This window comes from Myotis davidii, unplaced genomic scaffold (assembly GCF_000327345.1).
Source record: "Myotis davidii unplaced genomic scaffold, ASM32734v1 scaffold104, whole genome shotgun sequence".
In the NCBI taxonomy this organism is placed as follows: domain Eukaryota; kingdom Metazoa; phylum Chordata; class Mammalia; order Chiroptera; family Vespertilionidae; genus Myotis; species Myotis davidii.
This window is the reverse complement of record NW_006296625.1, coordinates 2,782,581-2,796,352: the sequence shown is the minus strand read 5'-3', so window position 1 is coordinate 2,796,352 and position 13,772 is coordinate 2,782,581. Positions and strand designations below refer to the sequence as shown.

The window sequence follows — 13,772 nt, the reverse complement described above, 5'->3', positions numbered from 1 at the left end:
TATATACATATATATATAATAAAACCTTTAGAATCACATACTCTATTAAAGAGGTATATATATATATATATACCTCTTTATTTGATTAAAAAGTTAATAGTACTTGATCTGTTTCTTGACATTGTATTTGTTTGCTGTTTCAGAATCTAGTTAATGTCTGGCTAAATGAATGAAGTAACCAGGATGTTTGGCAAAAAACTGCTCATGGCTTTGTTAGAGCACTGCTATAATTTAGTGATCAAAAGCTAGTTTTATATTTTTCATATAAAAAGGCAACTTTATTTTTTAAATTTCAGTAAAAGGAGCACCTCGAAATCTACAAGTGACAGATGAGACTACAGATAGCTTTAAAATTACCTGGACTCAAGCTCCAGGGAGAGTGTTAAGGTACCGAATTATATATAGACCAACTGCTGGCGGAGGAAGCAAAGAAGTTACCACTCCAGCCAATCAAAGGAGAAAAACCTTGGAGAACCTGACTCCAGACACAAAATATGAAGTCTCTGTAATTCCTGAATATGTCTCCGGACCCGGCTCTCCATTGACTGGAAATGCAGCCACGGAAGAAGGTAAAGGAAATATGCCGACCACGTGGTAACAACTCAACTCTTAGTCTGCAGGAAAGACCTTGGACAACTGTCCAGCTACTACAAGCCCTGAGACAGTTGGTCTCAATTATCTGAGTGTTTTGGACTATAGACCTTTTAGACTTGAGTTACTCACATTTTTTACTTTCTCATGATAGCATTTATTTGGTTCAATAGAACTTGAATGCTGTGATATGGTCTAAATATTATTTTAAAAATATTATTAAATATTTTAATAGAAACTTAAGGATTACTAGCAATTAAAAAATCAAACTGCTATGCACTGTTGAAACAGATTATATATTATTTCTTCAGAAAGATTTTAGAATATTGACCTATTTTTACTTAAATGGTGTGATTTGGCTCCCAGGATAGATTGTGGCCAATGATTAATATTTAATGTTTTTCATTGAGAAAAAAATAAGGCATTCATAATTTTCATTTTATTCCCTATTTTTAAAGTTTTAAAAACATAACAATAATAACAACACCATATTAGCAATGATGAAAAGTTATTGAGCACCTGTGTGTGTCAGGTTCTGTGTAAAGGGCTTTTTACGTATTATTTCATTGAACCCTGAATAGAGTCAATGAAGTTGCTATTTTATTATTCTAGTTTTATATGAAAATCAAGGCTAACGACTCATGTTGCTAATAAGCTGCATGTCTGAGTTTGTGCACTTTGTTGTCCCAGTGCAGACATTCACAAGGAATATCCGTTCTAGCTCGGCCTGGATCACTATTTCCCTCCCAGAGTAATATAGCTAATTAGCCTTTTCTGCACCAGCCTTGGCCTGCCCATCTGCTTTCTTCCTCCTCTTTTCTCCTGGGGATCTAGGGCTCTCTGTGTTGGGTATCCAAACAAGATCCAGTGACTTCATCTGGCTGTTTTCTGGAGTAAAAGTGGCTGGCTGTTGTGTGCCCAGTGGAATGTCACAGAGCTGGGTGCCTTGAGACCCTTCAGAGGCCATACGGCCACTCTAGCAGGACAGTCATGAATATCAAGCACAGCTGCACAGGGATGGACAGCCCCTGAGCTTTACCCCAGGCTGGGCCTCTCTTAGGCTTGTTTCCTCTCTTACATATTTTTTTAGGGACAGCAGTATTTTACATTTATCATTTTTATCACATTAGTGTATTTTCTGGCCATTACATTTAGACCAGCGGTTCTCAACCTGTGGGCTGCGACCCCTTTGTTGGTCGAATGACCCTTTCACAGGGGTCGCCTAAGACCATCCTGCATATCAGATATTTACATTATGATTCATAACAGTAGCAACATTATAGTTATGAAGTAGCAACGAAAATAATTTTATGGTTGGGGTCATAACATGAGGAACTGTATTTAAAGGGCCAGAAGGCTGAGAACCACTGATTTAGACATTCATAGCATCATGCCAATAAACCCTTTTTATTGCAAATTTCTTAGAGGAGTTAAAATCCACATTGTGATACTAATCAACATACTGTATGGTGTTTTGTATGGTGTTTTGTATGGAGAAAACACCAACATACTGTATGGTGTTTTCTCCACTTTTAGAGAAAACCTTGTAGTTTTTTACATGACAGATTCTAACATGAAAGATTTTTAACCAGTTCTGTAAGCACAGAAGAGGAATTGCATAACTTTTGCTTTGTTTTCTCTAGTATACTATGGGGCCCAATTTAGAAGTGCTTGAACTCTATTGGGTAGTCAAGTCAGGATATAAATTTAATTTCATATGCACATATGCATATACAGCAGCAAAGCGTTTTTCAAGTCATTTTATTACATAATGAGTTTTTATGTTTTTTCTTTTTTTAATGAAGTTAGAGGGAACCCAAGAGACTTAAGAGTTTCTGACCCTACCACATCATCTATGAAATTATCTTGGAGTGCGGCACCAGGAAAAGTGAAACAGTATCTGGTCACGTACACCCTAGTGGCAGGAGGTGAAACTCAAGAGGTCACTGTGAGGGGCGACACAATCAACGCTGTTCTGAGGGGATTAAACGAAGGGACAAAATACACCTTATCCGTGACGGCCTTGTATGCCTCTGGGGCCGGCGATGCCCTTTTTGGAGAAGGAACAACACTTGAAGGTAATTGTTGTCATAGTTTATAGAGACCCCCGCTTCCCCCCCGCCCCAGCTTGTTTGCCATTGCATTTAGGAAGCTGAGAACGTTTTCAGCGAGTGAAATTTAGAAATGTGCAATCCTTTCTCTTAAAAGACATTTGTATTGAAAACTAAGCAATCATAAAACTTCCTCTTATTCAGAGATGTAGAATATATGGAACTGATTAGAAAGAAGTGTATTGGGGAGCTGGGTGCATTAGGCCCTAAAGATGTGTTGCCATGCCATGGGTTGGTTAAATGGAGAATAGGTGTGTGACACTTGGAGTGGGAAGGCAGCTTGGGAAACACCGTGGGTGAAGAGGGTTGGGATAGAGCCCATGGTCACACAGCTGCTTCTATCTCCCAGGGGCAGATAGGAGCCCTTTTCTGACTCCCAGTCTCTTCATTCACCAGGTAGGAAAGCATTCATAATAGCTTGAGAAATCTGAAAATCCAAGTTTCTCTTCGTTTATTTTTCAACTGACCTCTAAATTTCAGTTGTATATTAGAAGTTCAAAGTTAATGCAGTACTTAGAAAGAACAACACTGGAGCTGTTTCTCTAGAGTAAATTGTCAGAAAGTTTCATATCTTTTAGGACCTTTGAAATATAATGGAAGCTTAGAATTAACTCACCACAACTACAAAAGCAAGTCATGAAAGAAAGAGAAAATATACATTTAACTTAACCACCTGAGAATGGAATATAATGTTAAAAAGAAATGTCAGTGGATGGTTACAGTGATGAGTCAGTACCGTAGTTGGGGGCCTAAATGGAAAACCAGGCATAGCTTTCTTTCTTGTTATTACGTTCTTTTAGATAACTTATTTAAAATGGTCATAGAAAGAAAACAAATCTGAAGTATCTTTTATGATGTGAAATCACAGTGATAGTTGGTTGCAAAATATCCATTAAATTTGATGGATCCAGAAGTTTGGAGGGTTATAGATGTTTTAATTAGCAGGGGCAGGCTTACAGTAGGTAGTTAAGCTTTAAGACTTAGTCAAGAATTAAAAACAAATAAAAACAAAAATATTCGAATAAAAATTGTCTCTGGAATAGTGATCAAGAATTCAATTCCAATAGTCTATAATATTTTTAGAAGAGAATTAAAGAAGATAAAAGACCTGTGTGTAATATACTGATTACCAGAAGAGTCCTGGTTTGGCTATTTAACCATGTAACCTTTAAATAATTCCTTAATCCCGCTGAGCCTCAGTTTGCCCATCTGTAAAGAAGGAATGATTATTGTTACCTCTTTCTACCAGACCTGTGGAGATCAAATGGGAGAATGTAAGTGAAACTCTTTGGGAACTGTAAATACTATATGTCTATAAGTGTATCAATAAGAAATAATTAGTAATTAGAACTGATTACTAATACTTTCATAAGTATTTCAGAGACATTGATTGGCTACACTAAAGTTTTAAAAACAATAAGAGCTAGAAATAGAAATTGCCTTCATTACAGTGACGTAATCCAAACAATAAAAGCATGTGATCTTTATAGCTGGAGCGATGTCCAGAATTCCTGAGAAGTATGTCCTTTCCCTTTGACCTCTTGAAGTTCTCTTTCTCATGTGCTTTCCAGAGGTTTTCAACACAGATTGTTCATAGGATTTTTTTTAAGGATAAACTTTCAAGCTTTTACTTTTTTACAAAACAGTTGTAGATTATTTGCATTTGGGAAAATTTCTCCCATATAAGGAATATCTTGGAAATAGTTGAATAGTTTTTTACTTTTGCTTGTAACTTTTAATCTTCTGATATTCTTTTGCATGTTCTTACTTCAAAAATATATTCATATTTAACACAAATCTCGATTCTAAAAAATTATGGTATTTTTGCAAAGAATAATATATAAGTAAACTTTTGAAAAAACAAAATACAAATTTTAATTTAACTAGCAAACACATTCTGTTGGGCTGTGATTTTTCTAGGTTAGGTGTATGGTTAAATTGCTTATAATTTTATAGCTTTGCACAAGTCGTGTAGAAAATCTACCAACTTGTATGCGTGTATGAGTGTATGCTCCAGGACATGGTTGATCAAAAATTATCTCCAAGGGAGATACATGGGTAGTAAAATAAACTTAAAAAATTATCCCTTTTCATTTCCTGAGAAGAAGGCGAGCTAGATGATTTGTAAGTTTTCTTTAAAAATGTAGTTAATTCATATCTAAATTGCCAAAATAATTTTTTTTTCTATTTATACCAAACTTTACCATGGTGAAGGATTATATTAAATGCTGCCAGTCTGATTTTATTAACATATTTATCCCATTGCATTATGTGTGGTAAACTTGACAAATATGTGAAAGCATAGTTGTGACTAAATTAAAATAATAGAAGATTTTTGCCCCTGGTTATTCCATTTCATTTTATTGTATTAACTCAGCCAAATCCACATACCATATACAGGAATAGGATATGATGGTAAATGCAGGGGATGGAAAGCCAGAAACACAGCCAGGCAAGTGCTTTTGAGGGCTGCTGTTTTTCTAATCTGTTTTTCTCTTGGGAGAGGAGGTGGTAAGAGCCTACCAGGCAGGAATGTTTCTTTCATCCAGAGGCGTGGATCAGCAGGCAAGAGCATTCTGTAGGTTGAAAATTTTATAGATTGCCTGAAGTGCATTCTATTTAATTCAGAAAGAATTAAAACAATATTTGGTGTGGTCTACAACCATCCCTAACTTGAAAATGTTCCCTAGTGCTTTCTTGACATGCAGCCAATGATCAGAAAATTCCCCTGTCCCTGGAAGAGAGATTTATTAGCATTGGCATTGGGGAAGTTCATGGCTGGCTCTAGCACTGCATGAAATAGAATCACAAAGGCAGAGTTTATTACTATTTCAGATCCCAACTTCAGAGGAATCTGAGCACAAACCAGTAGGTTTGATTTACATTATTACCCCCCCCCTCCGGTTGTTGTTAAAGTAGATTTAATGTGCTTACTAAAATACTGTTGTAGACGTAAATGCACTTGAAGTTTGGTTGAACTTTTGCTTGTCACTGTTAGTGGTTAGAGAGAGGAAAACCCGTTCTTATAAACCTCGAAATGAATAATTTAGAGTTTTACCACAAATGAATGAAAATTTCAGTTTGGGAATAATACGGTTCTTTTTATTTTTGAGTGTTGTTTTCTGGCAATGGAAAAGATGACTTTTCAGAATTTCCCTTGTTTCAGTTGCTATAGCAACCCGCCAGGGTCCTAGACATGAATGGCTTCCTGTACATCACACAAGCTAACGCAGCTGACATTTGGGTACAATGAGGTTTTTAACACATCAAGGAATTCCTCTGCATGGTGTTGAGTAGCATGGGCCCTCTCAAAGATGGACTGAACAAGGCCTCTATGTTTCCCTAAATTTACTGCTGTCTCATAACTTGAAAAAAATCATACATTCTGGGTATAACTACTCTGATGTTTCCAGGGAGCTAGCACAATCACCAAACAGTAATTCACATTTCCTTTTCTGCAAATTAATGGCTCATCAGAGAAGAATCTAAATCAAACTGGAGAGGTAACAATTGTGGAAGAAATGCCACAGGCTTTGAGGCTGAAGAATGATTTAATCGTTAAGAGGTTTTTAAGAACTATGTATTGCTTACAGTAATTAAGTTCACTTATCAATAGTGAACTTTGTCCTTTTTCAAAGGTGGCTCTAATTCATTGGTTGTAAATCAAGTGTGTTTCCACATGAACATTATCCAGAAGCAGGTCTTCCGTATTCTGCTGTGGAAAGTTGGATGACTTTTGAGTTGAGCTCTAATGGAAAAGACAAATTGATTTAGAAGAGGGTTTACATTACATTTTCAATTTAACTTCTATTTTTGAAAGTGGTATGTGAAACTCAATGAAAGCTGGCTGGAACAATCTATAAGATGAAATATAGTTTCATTTCATTGTGATTAATTTTTCAGTTATCATCATTGGCTAATTTGTATTATAATTATATTTGAATTGGATGATGATTTGCTTTTCAGAAAGCAAATGGAAAAGGGCTGAGGATATGTAGGAAAGTTACTTAAATGAGGCATTAGTTCTTTGGCCTTGTATATGGAAAAAAGTAGAAATCAACCCCTGTAAATGTTCAGATCATGAGAAATGCACCTGTCTAAATTACTTCCCACAGAAGCAGCACGGAGATGTATGCAAGCAGGCATGAGAAAAGTACCTTTTGAACTTATGTTAATACACTTTATACTCAAGGTGGAAATGCTGAGTATCAACATTTCAAAAATGATGAGTTTTGTAGTATATTTAAATTTATGATAGAAAAGCATTGTTATTCCTTATTCCTATACCTGGCACTGCTGGGGAGAATAGGGTAGAGGAGAAAACTATTGAGAAAAAATCTAAGAAATAAAGATGAAGGCATACCCTCAGTGTAGAAGATGACTTCTTTGATATGATTGCCAGAAATTCTATTACTAGAGGTAAAAGTAATATACAAAGCAAAGGCATGTGGTACAGAACTATGAGCTTAAATATTATTGAAAACAGTATCACTTCCGTCAAAATCCTGAACAGACAAAAGCACATTTGTAGGTCTTGGGCAGAGGGACAGGAGGAACTCAGAGAGGAAGGGAGCCTTTGCTAGAGCAGAATTGGAACCAGGTTTGGGGAAAAGCAGTGACAAAGTGGTAAACAGTCTAGCAGAGCTGGTTTCTGTTGACTGCCACCATTGCTCTGCCTTCGTCTTTGAGGGCAGTAATCTTCCCTGGAGAGAGGCTGCAGACTGGTTTCATGATGTTTGTCCTTTCTTATTCCTCTCCCTTCCCAGGCACTCTAAAAAGAAACTGTCTCCAAAACCCACTCTCATGAAACCAAGACAAATAATCTCTTTCTGCGGTCATTGATGTCTGACGTTTCTTAGACTGGGGACAAAACCTACAATTCAATATATTAAACCAAGCCAAAGGCTTTGCTGGGTAACACTCGGATTGAACCTCATTTACAGGAAAATGTGATTAACTCTTGAATGAGAAGCATACAGAGTGGGGCAAAAGTGGGTTTGCAGGTGTTTGTGTGGAAAAGAATCCAATAAATAATAATCCAAGAATAAACTTGTTTCACATACTCAACTGTAAACCTACTTTTGCCCCACCCTGTGTATTGAGAGCCATCTCCTTTTGGGACAGAATATGGGGAAGAGAGAGGGCGAGCATCCCATGTGTGTTTGGGATGGAGAGGATGCGATGAGAAGCTTCAATCAACTTAATTTTCGGAGGGTCAGCGTTTAGCCTGTTCCACTACCTACGGGTGATTTGTTGTGCATGGCCATAGACCTGCATCATATATGAACCACCAAGCAGTCTGGCACAGCATCACTGTGTCCAACAGTTATGAGCCATTTTTGCGTTCACCAGGCGTCTTTATTTGGAAGGAGCCTCATTTCAGAGTTGAAAGCAAGTATGAGAGTTCCTTCCCACACTGATCAAGCACACCTTCCAAATAAATGTCTCTCTAGACCTCAAAAGAGGGGTAGCAGAAAGAAAGGAGAAAAGAATAAAGAGTTGTAGAGGAGCTAAAATCACAGAGGAGACTTAGGAAACATCAGTGCTTAGGCATCTCTCTAGTTGATTTGGGCCTGGCCTAGTCTTTGGCTCTCTAGGCCATTCTATGTATCTGATTAGGTCCAGTCCAGTTATTTTGGTCCTGAGGACCCCAGGGTCCCAGGAGGTGACCCAGCCTGCTGGGTGGTCTGGTCAGCTGATTTCATATCTAGTTTTAAGACCAGCGTTGCCACTCGGCAGCCTGCCAATGAAATCATAGGGTACAAAGTGATTGCTTCATTTTTTTTTGAAATCTAATATTGGGCCAAGCCAAGATTTCATTTTTAAAAACTTCAAGGGTTATAGGCCAGATGAAGTTTACTGTCATGAGTATATTATATTCTCAAAATTCTTGAGTGTCATGCAGCAGCTGGAATACCCAACCCTTCTACTTCTTTTTTTAGAAAAAGTTTATCAATGTGTTTGACAATAGTATAAACTTAATATTTAGCAGTATTCTGATCAAGCTGTCTGAAATGTAAGAAGCCCATTGAAATGGCTTATCTTTTCAATCTTGGCTACTGGATTGAGTTGTATTTCTTCGTCATTAACATGGAATGTTGCAATGCCGGTGCCTGCAAATAATGCCTTTATGTGACACACACAGAAACTATAATTTTTTGAGGATTTTTTTCTGTAATTGAGAACTTAGCATTCACTTGAATTAGTGTTGATAGCCATTAATTAGAAATCAGGAATATCTTTTAGTTAATATTTTTTTTATATCTTAAAATGTGTTTTTACAGATTATTTTCAAGACATTGATAAACCTTGCAAATGTTTTTATTGCCATTTTACAGGTCTTGAGAGTGTTAAAATAGTTGATTAAAATCCATGGGAATGCATGTCTAGTGATCTAAGTACCTTTTGTTTGTAGCTTACAAATGTCTTTGTGAATGTATTTTTGCTTCAGACACAATTCTCTTCTTATTTTCTCACAGTGACATCATTAGCTTGTGTTTGTGAAATTGATATCTGTTGTCACGGAAAGAAACAATGTCACAAATTCAATGCTGTAGAAAGTAGGGAGAAAAATGGCCTTGGGAAGACTAGAAGCTAAAATTATCGTTTGTAAATTACTCCAAATTAGTTTGGAAGATAATTCCCACATTCTAGCTAACTTTATTTGTCTTATGTATTTTTTTGGAATGTCATTAATGCAGTTTTTAGCTCATTTAAATTCAAAGTCAGATTTAAGTACAATTATTTTATAACAGCTGTTCCTAACTGCAACTTAGGAAATTTAGGAGGACAGATGCATATGATCAATGGCTATATATCAAACAAACATGCGCTGCACATGGAAAACCATGGGGGGATATCAATGATTAAAAACCAAAAAACAACACCTACATCAACCAAACCAAACCAAGAAAAAGTTTGCTTATATTTCTGTTAGTAGAGAAAAATATAAAGATGTATGGCCATTTAAGTAGCAAACACAGGTAAAGAAGACAGTTAGATGAAATTAATCTCAAGTATTGAGGGAAAAAAGCCAACATGTTCTTGAAAATAAGTATTCTTGGTTACAGTGAAATATGTAACTAATTTCCCTCTAGAGTTGAAATGTCTCGTCAGCAGTTAAAGTTATTTATAATGGAGTTAGAATTTTCCATTTGCACTTGGGGTCTGGTAGGATGCCCAGCTTCTGTTTTATTTATTTTTCCCCTCTAAAGTCTACCATATATGATAGGTGTTTGTTCACCCAGATTTCTTTTTCGCTTATTGTTATCTATACTTTTGGTGCTGAAATTTAATTGTGTAAGCATGAATATTTTTGTTATATTCATTTTTATCCTTTGATTCAAATGAAATAATAGTCTTCAAAGTTCTTGTAACAGCATTATATGTTATTTGCTTGAATATACAATTACTGGTAAAATGTATGCTGTAGGAGCAGATAGTTTTATATTTATGTCATACTGTGGCATAAACCCTAGTAAAGGTAGCCAATATAAAGTGACCTGTATGTTTAACTTACATTTAAATTATGGAAAGTGAGGGTTTTATTGGAAGACATCTGTGCCTCCTATTAAGTTGAGGTTTCCATATTTTTCCATTTGGGTTGTATTTTTTTAAATGAAAGAACCAAAATTTCATAACAGACATTTTCGATCAGCTAGAACAAGTGGTGTGTTTTATTTTGATGACTAATCACACTTAGGTTTTCCAGAAGAATTGGTGGTTTTTAGTTTCTTTAGGGGTAAGCTGAATTGAAAGTTTGCACTTCTACACGAATAGAGTTTCCACCAAAAAAATGATTGTCAGAATTAAGATTTGTGAGTGATATGATATTGTTGAAATGATTGCAAATCATACATTGAAACTGAGCTTATTTAAATTAGAGAGGAAAAGATGATGGTAAAGAAATAAAGATCTTTGTGAGCCATGTGCTATGTCATAAGATGGACTGATATGTGGTAAAACTTTGGGATTAAGATGCATTCTTTTCTTTGGGAAACTTTCTGTTAAGCATATACCCCTTCGTATTTGGATGTCACCCTTGTTCTAAAGGACCTTACCATCTGACTGGACAGATCAGGGCCGGGGTGCTAGGCAGGAATCAGATAAAATTCTAATATTCTATCCATCGGTCTGTTGCACTCACAGTACAGGGCAGTCAGCTCAGAAAGGAGAAATGAGCAACTTTAGACGAATTGAGTTTGAGTCCAGCAAGTCAGGATGTCTACCAGGATGAAGTAATATTGACATATCTCATAGACGTTAAATGATGATTCCCCTTTAATTTCTATTCTAGAGCGTGGATCAGCTCGGGATTTAATTACTAAAGATATCACGGACACATCAATCGGGGCTTATTGGACCTCTGCTCCGGGAATGGTTCGAGGTTACAGGGTCTCGTGGAAATCGCTTTATGATGATGTTGAGGCTGGAGAGAAAAATCTTCCTGAAGATGCAATTCATACGGTGATAGAAAACCTGCAGCCGGAGACCAAATACAAACTTTCAGTATTTGCCGTTTACAGCAGTGGAGAAGGAGAACCTTTGAATGGAGAAGCCACAACTGAATGTAGGTAACATCACAAATGTGTTAGCTACCCTCTCAAGCGATAGGAAGTTGAACTGCTTGCTTTTTTCGTTTCTTTATATGATCATTGAGGACTGAAAAATTAGAACCTTGAAAGCATGTGGTTTGGCCCTAGCCGGTTTGGCTCAGTGGATAGCGTGTCGGCCTGTGAACCAAAAGGTCCTGGGTTCGATTCCGGTCAAGGGCATGCATGTACCTTGGTTGCCGGCTCCTCCCCTGGACAGGGCACATGCAGGAAGCAGCCAATCGATGTGTTTCTCTCACATCGATGTTTCTCTCTATCTTTCCCTCTCTCTTCCACCCTCTAGAAATCAATGGAAAAATATCCTCGGGTGAGGATTAAAACACACACACACACACACACACACACACACACACACACAATGTGGTTTAAATTCAGGTTCATTTAGTATCTAAAATTTATACCCCCCAACCCTAGCCTGTTTGGCTCTGTGGATAGAGCGTCAGCTTGCGGACTCATGGGTCCAGGTTCTATGAAACAGGAGTTTATGGTTTGATTTCCTGTTATGGCACATGCCTGGGTTTCGGGCTTGATCCCTGGGGAAGGGGTGTGCGGGAGGTAGCCGATCAACAGTTCTCTCTCATCATTGTTGTTTCTCTCTCTCCTCTTCCTTCCTCTCTGAAATCAATAAAAATATATTAAAAAAATAAAATTTATATCCCCTCCCCACACCTATGTGGAATGATCAACTAGTTAAGAAACTCAACTAATAAAAAGATCAGGAGCTATGGAAACAAAGAGAATTTGGGCATGTTTATAGCTATATGACCTTGGGCAGGTTACTTAATCTTCTTTGAGCCTCAATTTTCTAATCTGTAGAATGTAGTCTTTTAAGAATTGTCCTGAGGGTTAAATGAAACAACAATGTTCAAAGCACCAAGCAGGGTGCTTAGCCACTTAGAGATGACTGGTAAATAATAGTGCCTACTGAGACTAATTAATCTCAGATTCTTTAACTCTGGTTGGTGAGGTTAAATCAAAAGTCCACTCAGTTTTCTGGTGGCTCCCATTTGCCATAATCTCATTAATATTCTTTCTTGTGAATAATTCTGAATGATATACCATCATTTATTATTAGCTGGCTGGTAAAATATGTGTCCATATTTTTTAATTCTCTTTCCTAACAAGTTATTTGTTAATCATGGGCATGTCTCAAAATTTATAGGGGAAAATGTTATTTCTTTTGTTTTAGGAAAATTTTAGGGATAGAGGAAAGAATGGGGAATTCTTACATTTCCTTTTATTAGAAAGAAGTGGAGGGATTGGGTGATTTTTTGGGCAAAGAGCAATTTCAGTTGAGTCCCATATCTTGATCTTAAGTTATTCTTAAATTAAAATCTTTTGGTCTGAGAGAATTCGTCTTTTCTTTTTAATCACTGAAAAACTCAGTTGGCTATGTCTAAGCTTAAATTTGTGTCAAAATTAACAATAAAAAACAACAGCCCATCAAGCTCCTTTCCAATTTAAGTAGTTGGAAAGGCATATTTTTCAGATATGAAAAATATGATTGGTTTATATAGTAATGAATGAAATCTTGTTTTTGAATATGTTGGCTGGTGTTGTTTAAGAATCTGGCAGAAATTCATCTCTATTTCTGACAGAAATTCATTTGTTGTAAAGAGAAGCCATGTTGTAAACTTAGGCCAAATATGACACATAAAGCTAAATTTATTTGTGGGAGTAAAAATACAGTTCATGTGGCTGAGAAATTATTCAAGTATTTGTATTTAGAGGGAGGAAAGTGGTTTTTTTTAAAATACCTCTTCTCCCCAAAGACTGAGTTTTCAATTATTTGTTTATGATTGAAAATCTCCACAAGGAACATGTGTTAGCCAAAGGCAAATATGGTAAGAGAAATCCTAAATAATCTTTCATTTCTAAGAAGCTGGGCATCTAAGAAATTTTCAGTTTTTCTTGGCTAATTTTAGATTTAAAGGTGCAGGAAGATAAAGTCCTCTTTTGAACTAGCAGTAGACTAAACAGGAATGAGACATACACTTTATAGAGTATATGCAAACTGCTTAAACATCTAAGCAAATATGAGAGAACCCGGGCACTGTTGTTTGTTCTACTACCATTTTGTTGTTTTACTTTGCCCACTTTGTGGAAAGCAAAGAAGTTTAAAAATTTCTTTGAGCAATCAGAGTCAGATGTGGTATTTAGGTGGTGGGTGAATCCTAAAATGTGGCTAACTGGGTAGAGTCACTAGGTCATACTCACAGAGTTCCTTATAAACTTCCAAGGGGACATTTTGGAAATATTTTCAGGATTGATTTCAACTCAGAGACATGGTATTCAGGCTGTTGATAGAATGAAAACTGTGCATTGTGGCTAAAAAGCCAGCAGATGAGAAACTTTCTACTGGTCCTCCAATGCTGGGTTAGCAGAAAGCAGTAGGTGTTGGAAAGCTTCTGAGAGTTACTGATACAGGAATAGAACTAACAACGTGAGTATTACAGCA

At 36.6% G+C, this 13,772-nt stretch overlaps 1 protein-coding gene across 1 annotated transcript in view; it reads left to right on the top strand.

Annotated features, from left to right (window-relative positions):
• COL12A1 (collagen type XII alpha 1) overlaps positions 1 to 13,772 on the top strand; it is a 115,208-nt gene that overhangs the window by 25,274 nt on the left and 76,162 nt on the right. The window contains exons 12-14 of the mRNA XM_015569386.1: positions 297 to 569; positions 2,397 to 2,669; positions 10,999 to 11,271. Coding sequence (XP_015424872.1) covers positions 297 to 569; positions 2,397 to 2,669; positions 10,999 to 11,271 — 819 coding nt within the window. The remainder of the gene's footprint in view (positions 1 to 296; positions 570 to 2,396; positions 2,670 to 10,998; positions 11,272 to 13,772) is intronic.